The 19845-nt window shown below is 43.7% G+C and overlaps 4 protein-coding genes across 5 annotated transcripts; all 4 read left to right on the forward strand.

Moving 5' to 3' along the window:
- Window positions 1142-6260, forward strand: LOC8073975 (50S ribosomal protein L19-1, chloroplastic). Its single transcript, XM_002452776.2, has 4 exons — window positions 1142-1622; window positions 2200-2286; window positions 2368-2498; window positions 5892-6260. The coding sequence occupies exons 1-4, from the start codon at window positions 1284-1286 to the stop codon at window positions 5998-6000; spliced, it is 666 nt and encodes a 221-aa protein (XP_002452821.1). The 5' UTR covers window positions 1142-1283; the 3' UTR covers window positions 6001-6260.
- On the forward strand, window positions 7176-10105 carry LOC8076246 (vesicle-associated protein 2-1). The gene is given in 10 exon segments (XM_021458534.1): window positions 7176-7333; window positions 7335-7374; window positions 7479-7542; window positions 7633-7703; window positions 7840-7921; window positions 8019-8134; window positions 8237-8374; window positions 8480-8506; window positions 9167-9241; window positions 9607-10105. Coding segments are annotated over 10 exon segments (870 nt in total). The 5' UTR covers window positions 7176-7214; the 3' UTR covers window positions 9745-10105.
- Window positions 13935-14582, forward strand: LOC110434851. Its single transcript, XM_021459607.1, has 2 exons — window positions 13935-14213; window positions 14335-14582. The coding sequence occupies exons 1-2, from the start codon at window positions 13935-13937 to the stop codon at window positions 14509-14511; spliced, it is 456 nt and encodes a 151-aa protein (XP_021315282.1). The 3' UTR covers window positions 14512-14582.
- On the forward strand, window positions 15629-19464 carry LOC8076247 (ELMO domain-containing protein A). Of its 2 annotated transcripts, XM_002452778.2 has the most exons (9): window positions 15651-16119; window positions 16255-16364; window positions 16689-16757; window positions 17278-17393; window positions 17508-17562; window positions 18024-18144; window positions 18246-18293; window positions 18696-18790; window positions 18939-19464. In XM_002452778.2, the coding sequence occupies exons 1-9, from the start codon at window positions 16035-16037 to the stop codon at window positions 19038-19040; spliced, it is 801 nt and encodes a 266-aa protein (XP_002452823.1). In that variant the 5' UTR covers window positions 15651-16034; the 3' UTR covers window positions 19041-19464. The 2 variants fall into 2 exon arrangements, with proteins under 2 accessions (XP_021316047.1, XP_002452823.1); XM_021460372.1 differs by having other exon boundaries at window positions 15629-16364.

Here is a 19845-nt window from a genome sequence, read left to right on the forward strand (position 1 = left end):
CCTTGCTGATTAATGTTTGTTAGACCAACATATAATGATTCTAGAGTTAATGCCACAAATCTCATGTTAACCTTTTTACAGGTGAGAATAAAAGCTGGAGTCAATTGGTGCAAGTGTATAGTTCACTTAGTGTATAGAGTGGATCTAAATAGTTGCATGAAGCTAATTATAGAATTGAAGATTGTGTTAGAGTTGAGAACCACAATGAGATAAAAAGGGTCCAAATAATTGTAAAGTTCCATCAGGTAGGGTCTAGTTTCTTTGAAAAATTATTGTGTTTTAGTTTCTCTAATACGATTTGTGTTTCAATGAAACATTTAGTCAGCTGGTATTTTAGTACTTAGTCTTGAGAAGCCATGTTTTCATGTTTTCGTCATGCAATGTAAAAATAGAATTATTTTAGCGAGTTTTTATGTTTATCATTTTGCAGGTTTTCTAGAGTTTGTACCAAGAAACTAAAATTATAACTACAAACCCTAAGTAAAGTGGCAAATTATCAAGATATTGCAGTTTATTAGACAAGCAAGGTTATACCACTTTTCTTCATAAGCAAAGGAAAAATAGATCATATTCTGCATATACATGCACTTATCATGTCTCCGTTGAATTGAATGTTCCTTCCATAGCAAGGTACCCGTGTATGAATAGACGACGAGAAAATCAGAGTCCCCGTTTGATCTCAAGTGGCTGGGATTGAATGTGTCATTGCAAGAATCGTCGGCGCCACAGGGATATTTGGCGTGATTCTCATGGCTAGCGATTGGTGATTTGAATTATAAGTATATCCAAGCATGTCCAATGACACAACCCTACGAGAAACTGAATGGATTCTATGAGGTTATCACATGCTTTTAAAATCCTAATAGTATGAACTTACTTACACAATCTGTTTTTTATTAACTAATCTCCATTAAACTGTTGGACATAGTCCAATAGATACACAATAGGTGGTTCTAGTTTATACTATCAATGGCCTAGCCTTTCAAACTATCGGAGCTCTAGTTAAAGGAACTATCAAACAGAAGGTTCCAGTCAAATTCCTGCGTTCAAAGCGTCCTTTTTTCCTCCTCCGCATCCGCAAAGGAGTAAAAAGACCAACGGCTCCGATCTCAGTGTTGGTTAGAAGTCTGGGGCCCGCGTGCAGCGTCACAGCCCCCACCCCACAAAGAGATAGGCGGATAGCGTCTCTCCCCAATCCTCCCGCCGCGGCGCCGCGCCTTCCCCTCCCTCCTTCCTCCGTCCCATGCTCCGCCGCTGACACGTTGGCCCGACTCAACCTTCCGATGGCCGCCGCCGCCTCCGCCACCGCCATCTCCGGCGTCGTGCTTCCCCACGCCTTCCTATCCCACCGGTCGCCGCCGCCGCAGGTCCTAGCCGTGGCCTCCTCATTCCGCCGGCTCTCCCTGTGCGCTTCCCCTCGCCGGACCACCCACATAATCGCGCGCGCTGACGCCAGTGCCGAAGCCGGAGAACCGGAGACTGAGGAGCCTGTCACTTCCTCAGCTGAATCCGAAGAAGAGGTGGCCGAGGGGGCTGTCGCTGTGGCGGAGGCCGAGGAAGAGGAGGCAGAGGAACCGCCGCCGCCGAGCAAGCCGAAGGTTAAGTTCGGCGAAATAATTGGGGTGAGGATTTCTTGCACGGGCTCTTCATGAAGTTGATTAGCATCTAGTATTGGATAATGTGAAAATATAGGCTGCGAATTATACTGTAGAAAGGTTAGTCTGCGACTGCGAGGCAGCAGGTTCTCGTCTTATCGAGGTGTAGCATCACTTTGCGTGCTTTTCAGAATTCTAGTTCTCTGTGGCAAATGCTTACAAGTAGCTTGTTTAGTTCTTGGCAGCATAGCCTCCAAGCAGCGGCCCATTGGAATTAGTACTGGACGAAGTGAAGAGCTTATTTTCTCACTATTTATGCAAACTTCTTAATACATGTAGTCCTGTCCTGGAGAGCCTGGTAATGTAGAGAAGTCAGCAACGTGTCTAATATCTTTGATGAGCTTTATTTAAGTCTCTGTTTTCTTGGACAGTTGCACGGTGTCATTAACACAGTCACATGGCGGGGTATAAATTTGGTGTTTTGACTGTTTTGCAAAATCCCTGGTTGTTCATTCATTGTGTTGGTACAATGCATTATGATTCTGTGAATCACTGAAGCTTGACATGCTATGTCCTTATTCCTTGAATTATTTTCGTGTTGTAGATTCTGAATAAGCAGTTTATTGAGGAGGCTGAGAAGGTGAAGACAGTACCAGATCTGAGGCCTGGCGATATCATTGAGCTTAGGATGGTAAAAATTTCCCATCTTTGGTGTGGTGCTTGGTCCATTCCTAATTGGACAATAATTGATACCTGAAGCAAAATCTTGCAGCAACGGCCCAACAAGAGGAGATTGTCACTCTTTAAGGGTATAATCATCGCAAAGCACAAAGCTGGTGTTCACACCACAATCCGTGTCAGAAGGATCATTGCTGGTGTAGGAGTTGAGATTACCTTCCCAGTGTAAGTTGTTTGTATGTTCTTTATCTGTGCTGTGCATATATTTGGTTAGTATTTTGCAGTGACACTGTTGCTAAAACGTTACTCCCTCCGTCCACGAAAGAATCAATTTCTAGAGTTGTCCTAAGTCAAACTTTTTAAACTTTGACCAAATTTCTAGAAAAAAATGCTAAGAGTTATGGTATCAAATTAGTATCATTAGATTCATCATAGAATATATTTTCATATGATGCACATTTTATGCCATAGATAGGCACGGATTCTAGGAATTGATTCTTTCGTGGACGGAGGGAGTAGTACTCAAAAGTTTTTATGTATCCACGGAAAAAAATTGACTGGATCTATGTCATTCTGTATGTTAAAATAGAAACAAGTCTACTGGAGTACTGGTATATTAAAATTTTGAAGTGCATCTGTCATTCTTTATATACCTTGTGACTTCTGTGCTCTCATAGGATACACTTTGAATTGGGTTGATTGGTTCTGATAAGTGAATAAACAATGAAATAATGAACACGATACTTGGTGTACCTTTGTTTAAATGGGATATATAATTGGTTCAGTTTGCAGTGCTTACAAGTGCGTAGCGGAACTTGAAAATTTCTTTTGAAATGTTGTTATGGACGAGGTGTATTTGGGATAACTAGGCCTTATGCTTTGCCAAGAGCTTTGGGATAACTAGGCCTTATGCTTTGCCAAGAGCTTGAGAGATTGAGGGAGACTAGAATTGTTTCTTCATAATTTATTGCTTGCTTTACATTGTGCCGCATGGGCTGAATATAAAACGTACATAGGACTAACACCTCTTGTGCTTAGACAATATGGTACTATTCCTATAGACAAATAACTAAGAGAGACACTAATTAACACTAATGGGCTTAAGGCCCTCACTTGCGCCCTACGGCGCCCCTCTTTATGCCCATGACATCTCCCCCGCCCTTGGAGACCTAGCTCGTCCTCGAGCTGGAGAGCTGAAGCGAAATAGGGTTAAGCCTTTTACATCTCGGCTTCCCTTTTTTATTGAAGACTAAAATATAAGGATATCCACCTGGATCCCATGGAAAGAGCGCCTCTGCTGGCTTCATGTAGGCTGAAGGGTGGAGTGTGAAGCAGCTGGCTCTAATGCTGAAAGTGTCTAGCACCACGGCAGGCACAAGGATGAATAAGATAGCCTTTGATGCCTGATGCTGGATGCTGATGCGAGGTCGCTGCACTGGAAACACCCATACTTGGACCCCCACTGCAATTGGAGCCGCAGGCCGTATCGGCGAGTCCGAGTGGATGAACACGTACGACAATGTCGAGCTGAGGAGCATGCGTATCTGCCGCACCATGCGACGGACAAGCATTCCTCGCACTGCTGCCTGGAGGCGCACCGTTGCTTGCTCCTTCGATGCTTTTGTGGCACGAAGAGCCTGCGCTCGGCGACGTGCCAGGAGTCCCCGTGCTGCTGCCTGGAGGCGTACAACTGCCCGGCGTTCACGGTCCTCCTTCTCGAGACGCACCCGGAGGCGATCCAGCTGTGCGGTCATCTCCGCAAGGCTGCGTAGGCAGTTGTCGACACCAAGGGACAGCCGGTGGAGCGGATTGGGGCGCGGAGTTGGTTTGAAGCGCCGCTGCAGGAGCTCGGTGAAGCGACGCCATGTCGGGGTGCCCTCCTCCTGGACTTGGAGGAACCACGTACGAGCGCCATCGTCCAGATGACAGGAAGCCATTCATACCTTTTCTTCCTCCATGATGCGCTCTCGACGAAAGTATGTGTCGCAGCTGTTGATGAAGATGAGGGGGTCGGAATTACCGTCGTAACGCGGAAAACCCAGCTTCTGGAACCGCGGCGGACGATTGTTGTGGTGTTTCCCGGCAGCCGAGCTGTTGCTGGACGCCGAGCACTCAGTGGACAGGGCCTTGATGGCGGCGGCGTTGGCCCTCATGGCGGCTGTGATGGTCGCCAGGGAAGCTTCGAGGTCGGTGCAGGGGGAGGCGGACGGCGGCCTGGTGGTTGTGGTGGTGGCTGCCGGTGTTGGAGTTGTGGCGGCGGCGACGGCGACGGCGGCGGCGGCGGATGGTGGTGGGGATCGGGATCTGAATCGATGTTTTTTTTTTGGATGAAGAGGATCGCTGGACTCTAGATACCAGATGTTATGGACGAGGTGTATTTGGGATAACTAGGCCTTATGCTTTGCCAAGAGCTTTGGGATAACTAGGCCTTATGCTTTGCCAAGAGCTTGAGAGATTGAGGGAGACTAGAATTGTTTCTTCATAATTCATTGCTTGCTTTACATTGTGCTCCATGGGCTGAATATAAAAGGTACATAGGACTAACACCTCTTGTGCCTAGACAATATGGTACTATTCCTATAGACAAATAACTAAGAGAGACACTAATTAACACTAATGGGCTTAAGGCCCAACTAGGACACTTGCGCCCTACGGCGCCCCTCTTTATGCCCATGACAAATGTTGATAGGTTGTCATGATTCATGAATTCTAGCTGAATACACATTATCTCTCAGTATCATACCAGAAGATTTACAAATCCAGATAAATGCCGTGCCTTGGCCATTCTTTGATCCTCTTGCTTTCCCTTTATTTATAATTTCATCTCAGCAAAACTGAAGGGCTATCTTTCTTTTAACGCAAGAAAAAAACTTAAGAGCTATCACATAGGATCAGAAGCATGCAAGTATTTACAGTGATCTCTTGTCATGCTAAACAATTATCCCATAGTCCTATTCTACCATGACACTTTGTTTTGTTATACCTATGTGAACTTGAGATTTTTCTGCAAAAGAAAAGGTATTGAGATTAAGCACTATAATTGTATTGTTTATTATTACATAACTATTTGTCAACTTCGCCATCAATTTACCCCTTTCGTGTGTTCAAATGGACTTAGGGTCTATTTGGTTTGGCTGTGATCCGTGGAAAAGAAGTTGTGAGCTGTGAGATGTGAAAAGGCTACTGTGATCTATGTGCTGTGAAAAACCTATAAGTTGTTTGGCTAAAACAAGTATAAAACCTACCCATCCTCTCTATTTCCACCAATTTCAAAAGGCAGAAAGCAGAAAGCCAAAAAACGAAAACAGCTGCTTCAGGTTTCACCTATTTGGTAGGCTTTCTACTTTTTGGAAGCAGAACACTTTTCAGAAGCTCAACCAAACACAGCTTAGCCATCTGTTATGTGCTGTTGACCATGTTCTCAGCAGACGGTGAAGAGAATTTTTATTTTGATAAGCCTTACTTTGTGTAGGGCTGCTCCCTATGTGGCTATGTGGTTACCTGCAGTTCTGTTTATTGGATAAGTTATGGTGGCTGATCGCATGCTAAATGCTTGAAACTTCAAACTCAGAATACATGCAGCAAATTTGGTAACTGCACCTACATATTTCATTGCAGGTACTCACCCAGGATCAAGGAGATCACGGTAATCAGGCACAGGAAAGTGAGGAGAGCAAAGTTGTACTACCTGAAAGACAAGCTTCCCCGCTTTTCAACCTTCAAGTGACATCAGATCTGCTGACAGAACATCTTCTTCCACCACCATTTCGATTTCTCTTAGAAAACCTTTTTTTCACTTCCCTGTCCAAATCAGCGCATTTCACTGTAATTCTCAGATATCAGATGTGTAATGTCTACTACAGCTTTATAACATATACTACTTGGCTTGCAATGCAATGCTTCTTTGTCGTCTTGTACAAAATTCGTACTAAGGCCTTGTTATTATGAATTTAATTGCATCCTTTTATGAGGATCATGGGGACTCAAGTACATGTGCAACTTATTTAATATGTACTGTACGTATGTTGTTATCGTCAAAAAGAATGCCTGTCATGGAACATACGCACAGTAGGCCTGTGTTTTTTGTGGATTAGCAGTTGACATGACTAGCCCTAAAGTCCTTGTCCTTTGCTGGACAGGACAGGTTTGTTGAACCTTCAATCATTTCAGTATCCCTCTAGTTTGTAAAAGACTATCTATCTTCAAGTCTGGTTTACTACTAGTACCTCAGCCCCAAAATTTCAGTTTAAGTTTAGCTCGTTTTTCCTTAAAGCAACAACTGGGAATCTGGGACCTCATAATATTCTTTGTCACTCCTGTCTGACAATGACAAAAATGATTGATAATCTCATCTGGTATGTATAAAAAAACTGCATGAGTTCCTACCACAAGTAGAGTACAGGTCACGTATGCCCCAATGGTTTGTAGATGAGAATGCAGAGCGAAACTGCTAATGTTTGTTTAATACTTCAATCAGACAGAATATTCTTGAGAGATATTTTTTGCACTTCCCGCTTTGTACTGTATGGAGATTTATGCGAATAAATGCATATAATTGTGGCACTACAAGTACCTTGACAGGAGCACAGCATCACAATTTTCTTAGATTTTAGGAATTCTAGTGATGATTTACTTTTTGTGCTAAATAGCCCCCAAAATACTTGTTCCTAAATTTTTTTCATCAGAGTATTGCAAAATGTGTTTATGTCATGTAAGATAACAATATACTATTAAACTGAAACTGGTTAACAAGAACTACAAAAGCCATGCCTTTCCAGTCCTGGAAACAGCACGCTGAATAAAGTAGCATAAATCACCAACCACCAATAAAAGAAGAAAAAAAGAGAGAGCAATGCCGTTCACTAAAAAAATAAATAAAACCCCCCAGAAAGGAGAACTGCCACAGTGCCACGGGCCCAAGAAGTGAGTGCTGCCCCGTCAATGTCGCTGGGAGCCAAGAAAAGCAAAGCAAACTGCAAACCCATTGGTTTCTCTCTTTCCTCCTCCGCCCCCTGGCTTCCTCCCCTCCCGACTTCTCCTCCAAATCGTTGCCTTTTGTTAGTTTATCTATTTTGCTTGCACTCAGTTCTTGGAAGGAAAGGTTCGGAATCCGCTCCAAACAAACTAACAGAAAGTAATCTCTTCCCTCTTTTTAATGCGGCAGTATATTCATCTTGTGGCTTCTTTTTCTGTTTATTTGATCAGGTGGTTGCAATGGGAGGTAGCGGAACGCTGATCTCGGTTTACCCCGAGGAGCTCACCTTCTTGTGTAAGTTGTGCGGATTTCTTGGTATTTTCGTTCGCATTGCGATTGGTTAAACTTCCGTGGAATTTCTCCGCGTTGAATTCTTGCGCGCAGTTGAGCTGGAGAAGCCGTGCTATTGCAATCTCAAGGTGGTGAACAACAGCGAGCACCATGTCGCATTCAAGGTCCATAACTTTCCCTATTCCGTGATGTTCACCTCAGAATTTCCGCGTTTTGCTTGATGAAAATCGAACCAGGTTTGGTGTTTGAGGAGAAGAAAACTAAACTAGGTCTGGTCCAATTTGCCCAATTTATTTTCAGGTCAAAACAACATCACCGAGGAAGTATTTTGTCCGGCCGAACGCGAGCATCGTCCAGCCATGGGATTCTTGCACAATAACGAGTAAGTGTTTGTGATCCATGGCTATGTTTAGGATCCTCCATTTGGATTTCGATGTGTAAGTGTTTGTATCTCCCTGCCTTCCAATTTGGGGGTTCAGTTACGCTGCAGGCACAGAAAGAGTTCCCACCAGATATGCAATGCAAGGATAAGTTCTTGATTCAGAGCACGAAGGTGCCTGCCAGTACCGACATGGATGAGATCCCCCCTGATACGGTGAGCAAGAAATGCAGAACAGATTTGTAAGGTTTAGGGTCACATTATCACTATAGTGAAATGATATCCACAGCCATATGCTATATGGTTACATATGCGCAGTTCAACAAGGAAACTGATAAGGTAATTGAGGAAATGAAGCTCAAGGTTGTTTACACATTACCTAGTGGAGGTTCAGATGACTCTAGTGTGTCATCTCTAGGAAGCCGGAGCTTCAAAGGGGCATCTGACGATTTGACGGTGAGTTTGTGGCAGCTCTGTTGTGATATGTATGCAGCTTGTGATACACTTATATTTTCAGTTTAAACTCTTACTATTGATCGTTTGTTTGGCTGTACTTTTCAGATGCTGAAGAATGCAAGCATTGAAGAGGTAATTCGCTTTATCCCAGCAATTCTTATCACTTTTAATTTGGTACTTGATCGAAAATACGTGATGTTTAAGATTTTCCTCTGATGAATTTGTAGGACAAATAGTTGTGCTAACCTGAGTATGTTATGCTTTAAGCTTATCATGATTCTGTAACGATTGTGCAATGAGAACAACTGTTACTCCATTTCATCTTAGATTCTTAAAGTGATATTGGGATAATGCCATGGTGGCATTAATATGAAATTTGGGAAGTGCAAGTCTAAGAAATAATAAGGAAGATGTTGACGTAACATGATTTGACAGTTGAAAGATCGTAAAGTTGATTGTGGGAAAGGTACCTATAATTGGGATGTCATTATTGAGGGAGGGAGGAATGCCCAGAAGCCCATGAGCATGTTGCCTCATGCACTGGGGACAGAATTTGGATTTTTTTTCTCCCTATAGTCCATTTCAACCAAAGTAGCTCTCTTTAACTTGATCGACATGTTCCAAGTTTGTAACTGAAAATTCAGAGAAAGTCTTGGGTTATCCAAAGATATTGTTTCATTGCAACACAAAGTTTGTGCATTACTGATCAAGATTGTATGAATGAGTAAACATCCTTTGGGACAATTTGGTCATTTTTTTTCTCAGTAAGTTATCCCCTTTTGTTTTGCTCAGATCCAGACAATTCAGCGGTTGAAGGAAGAAAGAGATAACATGCTTCAGCAAAATCAGCAAATGCAACGTGAATTGGTACAGTGTATCAAACTTCTTTCGCTTCATTTTGTTCCCATATTCTACTTGACATATTCTACTTGACATTTGGACTTTGGGTCGCCTTTTTTTATTAACAATTGGATATTGGCCTAATAAGAACTGTAACATGAGTAAAGTAGTTAACGAAGAAGTTTTTGTGGCCACAGCTAAAGGAAATCAAAGTAGTTAGCCCGGCTGTAGTTTGTTTAGTAAACTTGATGATGTGTGCGAAAAGGTTCATCATCTACAAGCATTGTTGAATATATCCCTATGCATTTTAGGTTAGCTTTTAGGAAAAACACACTCTTTTTCTTTCTTTTGTTGAATTTTGTAGATATCAATAACAAACACTACGGTTTCAGGATGTGCTTCGGAGGCGTAGGAGCCGCAAGGGCGATGCAGGTTTCTCCTTGACGTTTGCTGCGTTTGCTGGGCTAATAGGTGTTCTGGTGGGTCTCCTGATGAGCCTCATCTTCTCTTCTCCACCGGCTGATGCATAAGATGCAAGAAAAGGTTGCAGCCTATGGAAGTATTGTTCAGACCGACATCGGGAAAAATCTCGCTCGGGAAAAGAAGATGAAATTTCTGCCCTAGTCTCCATTTTCATTATTTTGTTGTTTGCATCGTAGTTATATGAAACGATAACGGGTTGCAGATCATTCCATCCGTGCTTGGTTCATCCTCCATTTGTATTTGCCCCTCTGTTTTCTTATTCTTTCTGTATCTAGTATATCAGGACGGAAGCTGTATTCATTCAACGATTGGTAGTGAGGAACTGATATAGGAGTGTCAAGAAAGAGCGTTGATGTCTATTGCATTAGCCCCTTTGGAACAAAGGAAAAATAGAAGAATTCTAGAGGATTGAAATTCTATAAGAAAATTTCTTACGAAGCCCTTTGGAAAAAGGATTGAGTTTCTACAAATCCTGAAATTAAATTCCTATGTAATAAGAGTCTCTTTAGAACACAGGACGCAGGTATAGAGTGTCCTAACATCTTGAATTCTGTGGATCGAGAAAACACATGAAATTATAAGATTGAACCAAATATACGAATTTGATGAGAGAGAGAGAGAGAGAGAGAGAGTGACAACAGAAAATTTCATGAGGTTTAACCTCTTGGTACAATTCCTATGAAACATGCCATTTCATAAGAATTTCATAGCGTTTGTAGGAACCAGATCTTTTTTTTCAAAGGGGACCATAGGTAATTTTACTATATAAATAATATTAATTCTCTAGAATTTTCTCCATTTTCCTTTGTTCTAGAGGGGGGCTTAATAGCTTATTTAATAGGAATTTTGGAGAAACTCCACCGGGAGGTTGAACCTCAGAAAAATTCCTTTGTGTCATTCATTAAATTATTGTATTTTTCCATGCTTCATTCATCCAAATGTTCTAATCTTGCATTTTTCTTGCGTTTTTCTTTAAATTTATAGGATTCAGGATTGAAGAAGTTCAGGTATTCTACGTTTTTTTGGTTCCTGATTTAGAATGTTGAGTTCCAATATTGTAAGTTGGAATTCTGACGTTGCAAAGAGCATGTGAGGAGTGTTGTTCTGAAAGATAATTGATTGAATAATTTTGTTGAAGCTTCTCATTGTTGCTCTGAAAGAGAATTAACTGCATATGCTATATTGCTGCTTATCATCGTATACGTGCAGGTGGGCTACGGGTTGACCTTTTCTATGGCCTGAAATAATAAACCTGTTTTGGCTGGGCACCAGTGCACCTCTGTAATTTTGTCAAGGGTGCCTCACTGTGTCTGGTATGTCCGTGCCACTTGTTTTCCTCTTGTTATCGTGTGGGTGCCTCACTGTCTCTGAGGGGAGGAATAGTTCTGTTAAAGACCAAAGCAGAACCAAAATGCTGGTTCTAACTTCTATGCCACGACCTTGGCACATGGCAAAATTCTTATGGCACCATAAAATTGCAAAGAAAAATTAGCAAAATACAGTCCGTTCGTTTGTCTACGTTCACTGATTTGTTGTAAGAGAAAAATAATATTGAATGACTGACACGCACGGGCCTAGTTTTGTACTTAAAAAACAAGAGTTGCCGAGGCTCATGGCCCATAGAGTTGGTGGCCCAACATACGTATGTCCCCAGCATCTGCCTATCTTTACTGCACGTTCGACTTCGACTACCTGTACAATTATACACATGTTCACGGGGCAGCTAGCTTCAGAGGGCTTGGAGATCGCTGCACGGCTGCACGCTATTCCCTTCGTCGCTCCCGACTCTCTCCACCGATCCAGGCATCCAGAGCAGTATCTCCACTGCACCAGCTCCGATCCACGGCGTCTGGGAGGTTGTACAAACTGCCAGCAGAATCGTGAAAACGGAAGCCTAGCCACCCCCACCGTACCATGCATGCATGTCCCTGTGAAATTGCGATATATACGATGATAATTCGCAATCGGTTCCCTCTTCCCTGATCGGTAAGCACGAACCGACGATACGTCGCCACGTCGTTGACATATATGCTGCATGGAGAAGGCTTCCCATGCCTTGGAGAATAGTGACTGGTGCCGTGGTGCGCTGCACTTGCACGCGCACACGCCACACTGCGGCACACACATATCTGCCTTGCATGTGCGCTGCCAACAGATCGATGCGTGCCCCTTGATGACTCAGCCGGGAGCGATAGTTTAGGCGGATTCGTCATGGATTCGTAGCGAGAATCTTTCGGAACACACGTTGCGGAGCTTGCTCACACTCGATCTATATCAAGATCTAGGTGGTCAACATCGATCTGTGACCGACCTGACCTAGGCCTGCGAATTAAGGCTTTGTTTAGTTTACCCCAAAATTAATTTTTTTTTAAGATTTCTCGTCACATCAAATCTTGTGGCATATATATAGAGCATTAAATATAAATAAAAACAAAAACTAATTGCACAGTTTTTCGTGAGACGAATCTTTTAAGCCTAGTTACAACATGATTGGACAATATTTGTCAAATAAAAACGAAAATGTTATAGCGTCAAAATCCAAAAAAAATTTAGATCTAAGTAAGGCCTAAGAATGCCATGCGTCATGCACTCATGCGTGCGTGTTTCAGTTATTAATAATCTTGCTTGGTGTTTCAGAAGATGAGGTCTTGTTATTCTTGTTTGCCTCGCTCTACACTTGGACGATGTTACTAGCTAGTTCTTGATGCACAAAGTCAAGTAGTATACAAATTATAAGCTCTGTGGCTTGCTGCACACCGATTGGTACGATTCCCCCGCTAAATTTGGAGTTTGTAACCACAAGGTAGCGACAGTTTTGCTGAAAACAGCGACGCAGATAGGATCGGTTCCTTCGTTGTTTTTTTGGTGTTTCCAAGCATGTATCACGTGACGTTCACGTGCACAGCAAATCAACGCCAACTAGTAGGTTGATTTTAGAGATTTAGAGGGGGGGTTACTGGGAGATGATTCATTTTGTTGCCAAGTGTTGCGCATGAATGCATGATAAAGTAGTTAAATCATTACCGCTACTTTGTTTGACGGGAATGAGGTTCCATATATATGCTCAGGTACGCACGGATTTAATTTGTTTTTGAAAAAAGGAGAATAATTCTTAATTCGATCGGATCGACATTGCGGCTTTACACCAAGACCGTCTTCTATTTAAAATTTTCAGCGTGCAAATCAGTTTGATGCTTGTTCGGACACCAATAATTAGCACAACACTTTTGTTCGCTTAGGTTGGTATAACAACTCGATCGGATTTATAACAACTCGATCGGATTTATTTATCATCGGTTGAGCACTTGAGCGTGAGAGGACCAATATCATTCGGGTTCCCTTTCCCCCTCTAAGGAAAAGTCATCAGTGACTTCTTTCTGAAGGTTAATCGATCAGTATCTAGTCACTTTATAAAGCTTTAAAGCACGATCTCACCGCAACGTGGGTGATAGTAATAGTATTATTGTTATGCTCAAATGTTCCATGCATAAAAAGAGGCGCCAATGCAAGCCGCCGCCGAGTACTATTAGAGATCAGAGCACGGCAAAGTTCACATCATCCTACTTAATCCTGATAATGATGAACCCCGTAGGATCTAATCATGTCGACTTGCCCCCTTAATATAATGATGCTCACTTTTTTCGCCAACCATGCATTCCAATAAATTAAAAACAATGCTGGGAGCCTAGGACCATTAAGCACCGTCACGGCGTCACCTACTAGCTTACCCGAATTCGTTACCATCCTGTGCTCTGTTGTGGTGAGATCCAAACCAACGTACACAATAAAGTTACAGAGAAGAGTAACATACCATGCACAAAAAGATTTATTTATATATAACGACTCAAAATTCAGTAGCCACAACAAATTCTTCGTCGTTACGGGCTACTACGGTTCTCCGATCCAAACATGCCGTTCCAAGCGCAAAAGCCCATGCTCGAAGCACGGGGTCCCAGCTCTCCGATCCGATCCGAAGTGGTGACCAGCAGCTTGCTTGCCTGCCTGCCTGCTCGCTCCGGTGCACCGATCCAGGAGACGTACGCGTCACATCCCAATCCCGTCCCGTCCATCCCATCCGCGCGCGCGTCCCGCGGCCCCGGCACCGGCCCGACACGCCGCTCGGTCGCGGCGACTTCACACAAAGGGCTGCTGCCTGCGTCCCCGCGCGCGCGCGGCGCGCCCTCGCTCTGACCACCCGAGGTCCCGAGGCGTACCGCGCCGCGCCGCGACACCGACCATGCGATCGCGCGCCCCCGCCGCCCGAACCATCGTTTTCCGCCTCCCGCGATGTGAGAGGAGCGGCCACCGTGGAAAAGTGGGGAGGGGGGGGCAGCCGGAGCCCACGGCGGCGGTGTCGGCCCGTGATTCGGTGATCCCCCCACACGCGCCCGCGGCGAGGGCGAGCGAGACGCCTTTTTCCCTGGCTGGGGTCCGGTCCGTCCGGCAGCCTAACCTGACCGTCGAGGGATTAGGACGGCTCACCGTCTCCTCTCTCAACATCGTCATCGATCGTTGGGTTTGCAGTTTAATTTGCTCTGGCTTCTGAGCTGCACATTTGAAAACCACGATTTAGGAGCTCCTGATACATACATTATTTTATTAATTACTATATAACTCGTCTTCGCCCTTGCTTGCAGGTCTGCAGCAGAGTCGCAGAAGATACAGTCAACGAAGCACTCCATCTCCGTTCATGGCTTGTTGCTCGGCGGCGCATCGGTTTGAACGGCGCCGGTTTGTTCATACCGATGCTCGATCGGGCGTGTAGTACTACGTTCCCCGCCGGATCGCTGCGCATGTATGGAAAGTGCCGATGAACTAATGTACGTATGGAAAGTACTACTACTACTACTACTACTTTTATAAGGAAGATGGGCGTTTAAGCATAGTCCCAACCGACACACACCATATGATTAGCGTGACGACGAATTCGCTGCCTTTTGAAGGGAAAAAAGGTGTGGGTGGGATTAGGTCAGTGGACAGCGTAGGATTAGGACGCTGTTCGGTCCAGGTCCACCTAGACGAGAGACCGGGCGTTGAACTGGTAGTCGCCACCTGTCAACACCGGACCAAACTGGCCGCGCGCTGCCTCAACGCAACGGCGATAGCTGCGTCAGGTCAGCAGATGACAGCTCAAGCAATCCGATAGTACATTACATTGATCTTTTAAGAAGCTCTTCGGGTGGTTCAGCAGATCGAAACAGATTACCCACCAACACCAATGACGAACTGCGCTCGATATTGGGTTAGACAACGCATGCGTGCTCAAATAAAATTGAGCCGGCTGCCTCCAAAAGAGAACTTGACAGCAGGGGGCATTTTTAGCATATATAGCTGTAGCCACCCCAAGACTTTATATAAGTTTATAATTTTAGAATGAATCAAAAGTAGTTATTATATGTGTCTAGTCCAAAATCCTAACATAGTTATTCACCCGATTCTTTTTAATATACTCATAGCTCCAGCTCTACATTTCTTGGAGCTACGCCATTCGCCAAACTTCCTAATACCTCCCTTGATGAGCTACATTAACACGTAAACACACTGATCTACTCCTACAAACTTAGATTAGGTACCCCCACCTTCCAGAAAGATGCAATTTAGTTTTGTAAAATCAAACCATCTTAATTTTAATTAAATATAAATAAAAACATATTAATATTTAATAGCAAATAAACATGGGGTCATATAAATATTGATACTATTTTTTATGAAACTTAGTTAAATTATTAAGGTAATTTGGTTTACGTCAAACACACAATTACATATTTTTTTTTTCTACTACTAGGACGGAGGCAGTACTTGGAAAACGAAAAGGAATATATGCCCCCAAATCAAACGAAGCAAAAGGGATTTTTGTGAGGGGTAATTAAACTGATAAATATATAAATAATAATTAAAGAGAAAAAAAAGCGAATCGAGCAAGCAAAGGCGAAGAGGGACAGCATTCCCTATTGATTTATCCACAGCAGCAGCGGCGGCGGCAGAAGCAGTGCACCATCATCGTCCAGTCCAGCGCGGCGCAGCGCGGCGCCCAACCAGAACAGAACGACGAAGCGGAGCCAGCCAGCCAGCCAACCAACTAACCAACGGACGGAAGAGGCGAGGCAAGGCCGCCGCGAAGCCGTGCCAATCCGGCCGCAACCCGCTTTCTCCTCTCCTGCCTCCTCGGGATCTGCCCGCCAGCCTTGTGTGATCTCGACTCCCCGCGCCCGCGATTGGAGCTCCGGCTGCACGCCGCCATGAACCCCTGCGCGTAGAGGCCGGGAGGGAGGGAGCGGGGAACGAAGTTAAGCTAAGTGGGGGGAGGCCAGAGCAGGGTCGCTGTTACGCCGGCGAGATGGACGGGAGCGCCGGCTCCTTCGTCGCCGTGCGCCGGCTCTCCGGCTCCGACCGCGCCGCCGCCTTCCACCACTCCTCTTCGGGTGCCTCGCCTCACCTCGCCTCCCGATTTGGATATTTCCTCGTTTGTTTTGCTTGTATATATGGCGACTGCTGTTGCTCGCTCCCGCCACGGGGTGATGCTTATGGTCTGTGCTGTCCGTACGCTGTTGCTGCAGCGGAGGTCGTGACGGGATCAAGCGCATGGATCGGGAGGGGGCTCTCATGCGTCTGCGCGCAGAGGAGGGACAGCGATGCGCGCCTCTCCTTCGATTTGACGCCTGTGCAGGTGGGATTCGTCTATTTCTTAACGATTTGGTTCCCAGTATGCTCTTGCGGTTCTGAAGCGGTGCCAGATTCTCGGCCCTGTCGATGAAATTTGAAATATCTCACTGTTTAGTCCCCACTGAATTCATCCTGAACTTCAGACCCTCCTCTGAATCTCACATTGTTTCTGCACCACCTGCCTAAAAATTGCTCTGACTCTGTTAATTCACTTCAGTGCCTTTTTAACTGAAGTAATTTGTTTATTAATTTGATGAATTTGGGTCTAACTGTACACTGCAGGATAGTGTTTTTTTGCACAGTTGACATTCTCTTTTGCGTGTTTCAGGAAGAATGCCTACAGAGGTTACAAAACCGGATAGAAGTTCAGTATGACAGTGCAAACAGAGAGCATCAGGTACTTCTTAGGTTCCTGTCGAGGCAAAACTGTCCTTACGAGGTTCATCTCGTGTTGCTTGTGAAATTCCATGTTCTATTACGAAGTAGGTGCATGCTATTTTCCCACAATTTTCTAATCAAAATATTCAGCACAAAATGATGGACCTCATATATGGGATTTTTTTTTGATGGTCCATATATGGGATATTCAATTGAGTGGCCATGAAATTTGACATGACTAGAAAATTGAAAAATCTAGCAGGTCTGTAGATATGAGCAAACGATATGAAGTACTTGCTGTTACTTTCGCTCAACATAGATGATCTTTTTTGCAAGGACTTCAGTTATGTTTCTGCTCATCCTCCTTTATGAGTTAACACTTAAAACTTAACCTGCTCAAGTTACAAATATACATCTCAATCCAGATCATCCTTTTCATATTCTGGTTTTGCTCATCTGTCCTTTCAGATGACATTTGAGAAGCATAGCTAGTTACTTAACCTGTTATCTCATTTTTCTCTCTTATTTTTCTCTCTTAGGAAGCACTACAGGCCCTTTGGTGTGCTTCTTTTCCTGGCACCGAGCTTCGGGGGCTAATATCAGAACAATGGAAGGAGATGGGTTGGCAAGGGAAAGACCCATCTACAGACTTTAGGTATTACATTTTCTCTTCTGTTCCAGCTGCTATCTGTTACCTGTTTTCTCAGTAGTAACCTTAGTTAACCTAGAGAGTAGAGATGGGTGATCCTTTGTTGTGTTGGCATTACAGAGGTGGAGGCTTCATCTCCTTGGAGAATCTATTGTACTTTTCTAGGAACTATCCAGTGAGTGCAAATCCTTATTTCTAGCAATATTTTGCTTTTGTCACATGCTTTTCTGTAAATGATTTATGTGGCCTTAAAGACTTGAGGCTCTGATGTACTCAAGCGTTCAGCGCTTCTGTTTGGAGCATAGCAAACATGACCTAGATGGCTTGCTGAACATAATCATTTGCTGGTTAATAATAAGATGTGGCATATGCTGCTATTTTCTGGCTATAAATGTCTAATATTCCTTGTTAAGCCCTTCAAAAGGGGAAAAGAAAAAAAAAGATCCACTGTATATGCTCTGGGCTAGACTGAAAAAAAGAGCAAACTACATCCAACAGAATAGATGCTGAAACAATCTGGTTACACATGTGATTTATTTAAATATGAAATGTTCATGATGATATGACGTTGTGATACTTAACTAAGATACCTATTTATACCTCCCATAAATCACTCTAACCAACTTTTCTGTGCAGAAATCTTTCCAGGAACTTCTTCGCAAGCAGAATGGTGACCGTGCAATCTGGGAGTATCCATTTGCTGTAGCTGGTGTAAATATAACCTTCATGCTCATTCAGATGCTTGATCTCCAAGCAGGTTTGTCAAGCAATAGTTCCTGCAAATTTTAAGCAATGTCAGAAGAAGTTTTTGGCTATTGGTTCACTTTAAATTGATCCTAATCTCAATGTTCTGTGCAGTTAAACCGAGGTCATTGTTTGGAGCAGTTTTCCTAAAGCTTCTTTCAGGTATAGTCTCTATTTCAATTGTCTATTTCGGAACAGGCATTGTAACCTACTAGAGCTGTTTATCACTAGTTTCTTTTGTGCCAACTATTCCTTGTACCATAAAGTTGTTTGGCATTAGGTTGTTTTCTTGTGATGATGGCTATGATTGAAAGAATAGTGTTTCATCAATATGCATAATTTAAACAAGTTCTGTGTGTTTATATGACCAGAATGGATCTGTTGATGGTTCCAGTTTGCTAAGTTCCACTCCATTATTTTAAGGCCACATAATATATTAATGCTATCTTTTAGTTTTACACTTGCACTTCTCAGAGGTAGAAAACCCTCAAATGTGAGCTGACTGAAGGATCTAGTTATATTACTTACAAATGTTGATTCAATGTTTCGACTTCTGTTGTTCAGAAAACGATCGAGCTTTTGACATTCTCTACTGCATAACCTTCAAGCTGATGGACCAGCAATGGCTTGACATGCATGCTACTTACATGGACTTTAACGTATGTTCTTTTCTGCTCTAGATCTCAAAAAATTCCAAATAGCAACTTCACCTTTCTTGACCTTATGAAAGATCCATAGATAATTGAAGAGCCCAGACATTGGGTCTTGGGAACTCTTGCTCACTTGACTGTACTATTAAAACTGCAGACGGTCATGAAGTCTACACGGCGTCAGCTAGAAAGGGAGCTGTTGATTGAAGATATTCAGAGGATTGAGGACATGCCATCATACAGGCTTCTGGGCCGGTAGCTAGAAGAAACTGAAATCTTAACATGGCTACATGTTGCAAGGCTTGAGATGCTAATGGATTGCAACTTGTGTCCACAGCCGGTGACAGTCTTGAAATGTAGATGCATATGTATCCTTGTGTGTTAGGTACTTGTGGTCTCTGGTAATCTGATCTCTGAAATTTACAAGGTAGGGTTTTTCCTGGTGATAGAATGCCACGTAGGGTGACTGAAGTGTCTGATCAGCTGCCATGGCAAAAGTTTGTAGGGTGTGTTATTACAATCTGGTCGTTGTCCATCATACCACGAAAAGAAGTGTTCCTAGGGTTGTCGTTGTAAACAGGAGGATTTGGGAAAGATGATCTGAGTTGTCTCCCATATATAAGAGGCTAGTTCTTTAAGTGCGCACTGCGCAGCAACTATATGTCGTTCATTGGTTTTTCTAAGATCTGTTTGCCCTGGTTCGTGCCAAGCCTGCCCTGTACACCAGTTGGCAATTTTCTTCTCATCCCACTGGTTTAGATGCATGCGTGCAGTTTTCTGTAATTCTTTGTGGTTCATGGCTAATGCCGCGTTGCCGCGTCATCATATATAGCTTCAGTACTTTATAAGCTGTTCTTCAACTGTCGTCTATTAATGAGAGGCAATTTTCTTCCCACATCCCACTGGTTAGATGCGTTGCATTCAGTTTTATTGCTTTCGTGTGATCTTAAAATGTTTTTTTTCCTGACTGGACAATCCGCAGCTGAGTCTCCAGTGTGAGCGTCGTGACCAAGGACCGGCAGAATGGCAGGTGCGTTCCATGTAGGAGCAGCAATAAGGGGGCA

Source organism: Sorghum bicolor, chromosome 4 (genome assembly GCF_000003195.3).
Source record: "Sorghum bicolor cultivar BTx623 chromosome 4, Sorghum_bicolor_NCBIv3, whole genome shotgun sequence".
In the NCBI taxonomy this organism is placed as follows: domain Eukaryota; kingdom Viridiplantae; phylum Streptophyta; class Magnoliopsida; order Poales; family Poaceae; genus Sorghum; species Sorghum bicolor.

Bases quoted from the DNA above. Each gene is read 5' to 3' on its own strand.
- LOC8073975 (XM_002452776.2), top strand. From the start codon at position 1,284: ATGGCCGCCGCCGCCTCCGCCACCGCCATCTCCGGCGTCGTGCTTCCC. The intron at 2,287-2,367 runs GTAAAAATTTCC...AAAATCTTGCAG, and splicing joins ATATCATTGAGCTTAGGATG to CAACGGCCCAACAAGAGGAG. The intron at 2,499-5,891 runs GTAAGTTGTTTG...ATTTCATTGCAG, and splicing joins GTTGAGATTACCTTCCCAGT to GTACTCACCCAGGATCAAGG.
- LOC110434851 (XM_021459607.1), top strand. From the start codon at position 13,935: ATGCGATCGCGCGCCCCCGCCGCCCGAACCATCGTTTTCCGCCTCCCG. The intron at 14,214-14,334 runs GTTTGCAGTTTA...CCTTGCTTGCAG, and splicing joins ACATCGTCATCGATCGTTGG to GTCTGCAGCAGAGTCGCAGA.
- LOC8076247 (XM_021460372.1), top strand. From the start codon at position 16,035: ATGGACGGGAGCGCCGGCTCCTTCGTCGCCGTGCGCCGGCTCTCCGGC. The intron at 17,563-18,023 runs GTGAGTGCAAAT...TTTTCTGTGCAG, and splicing joins ACTTTTCTAGGAACTATCCA to AAATCTTTCCAGGAACTTCT. The intron at 18,791-18,938 runs GTATGTTCTTTT...TTAAAACTGCAG, and splicing joins CTACTTACATGGACTTTAAC to ACGGTCATGAAGTCTACACG.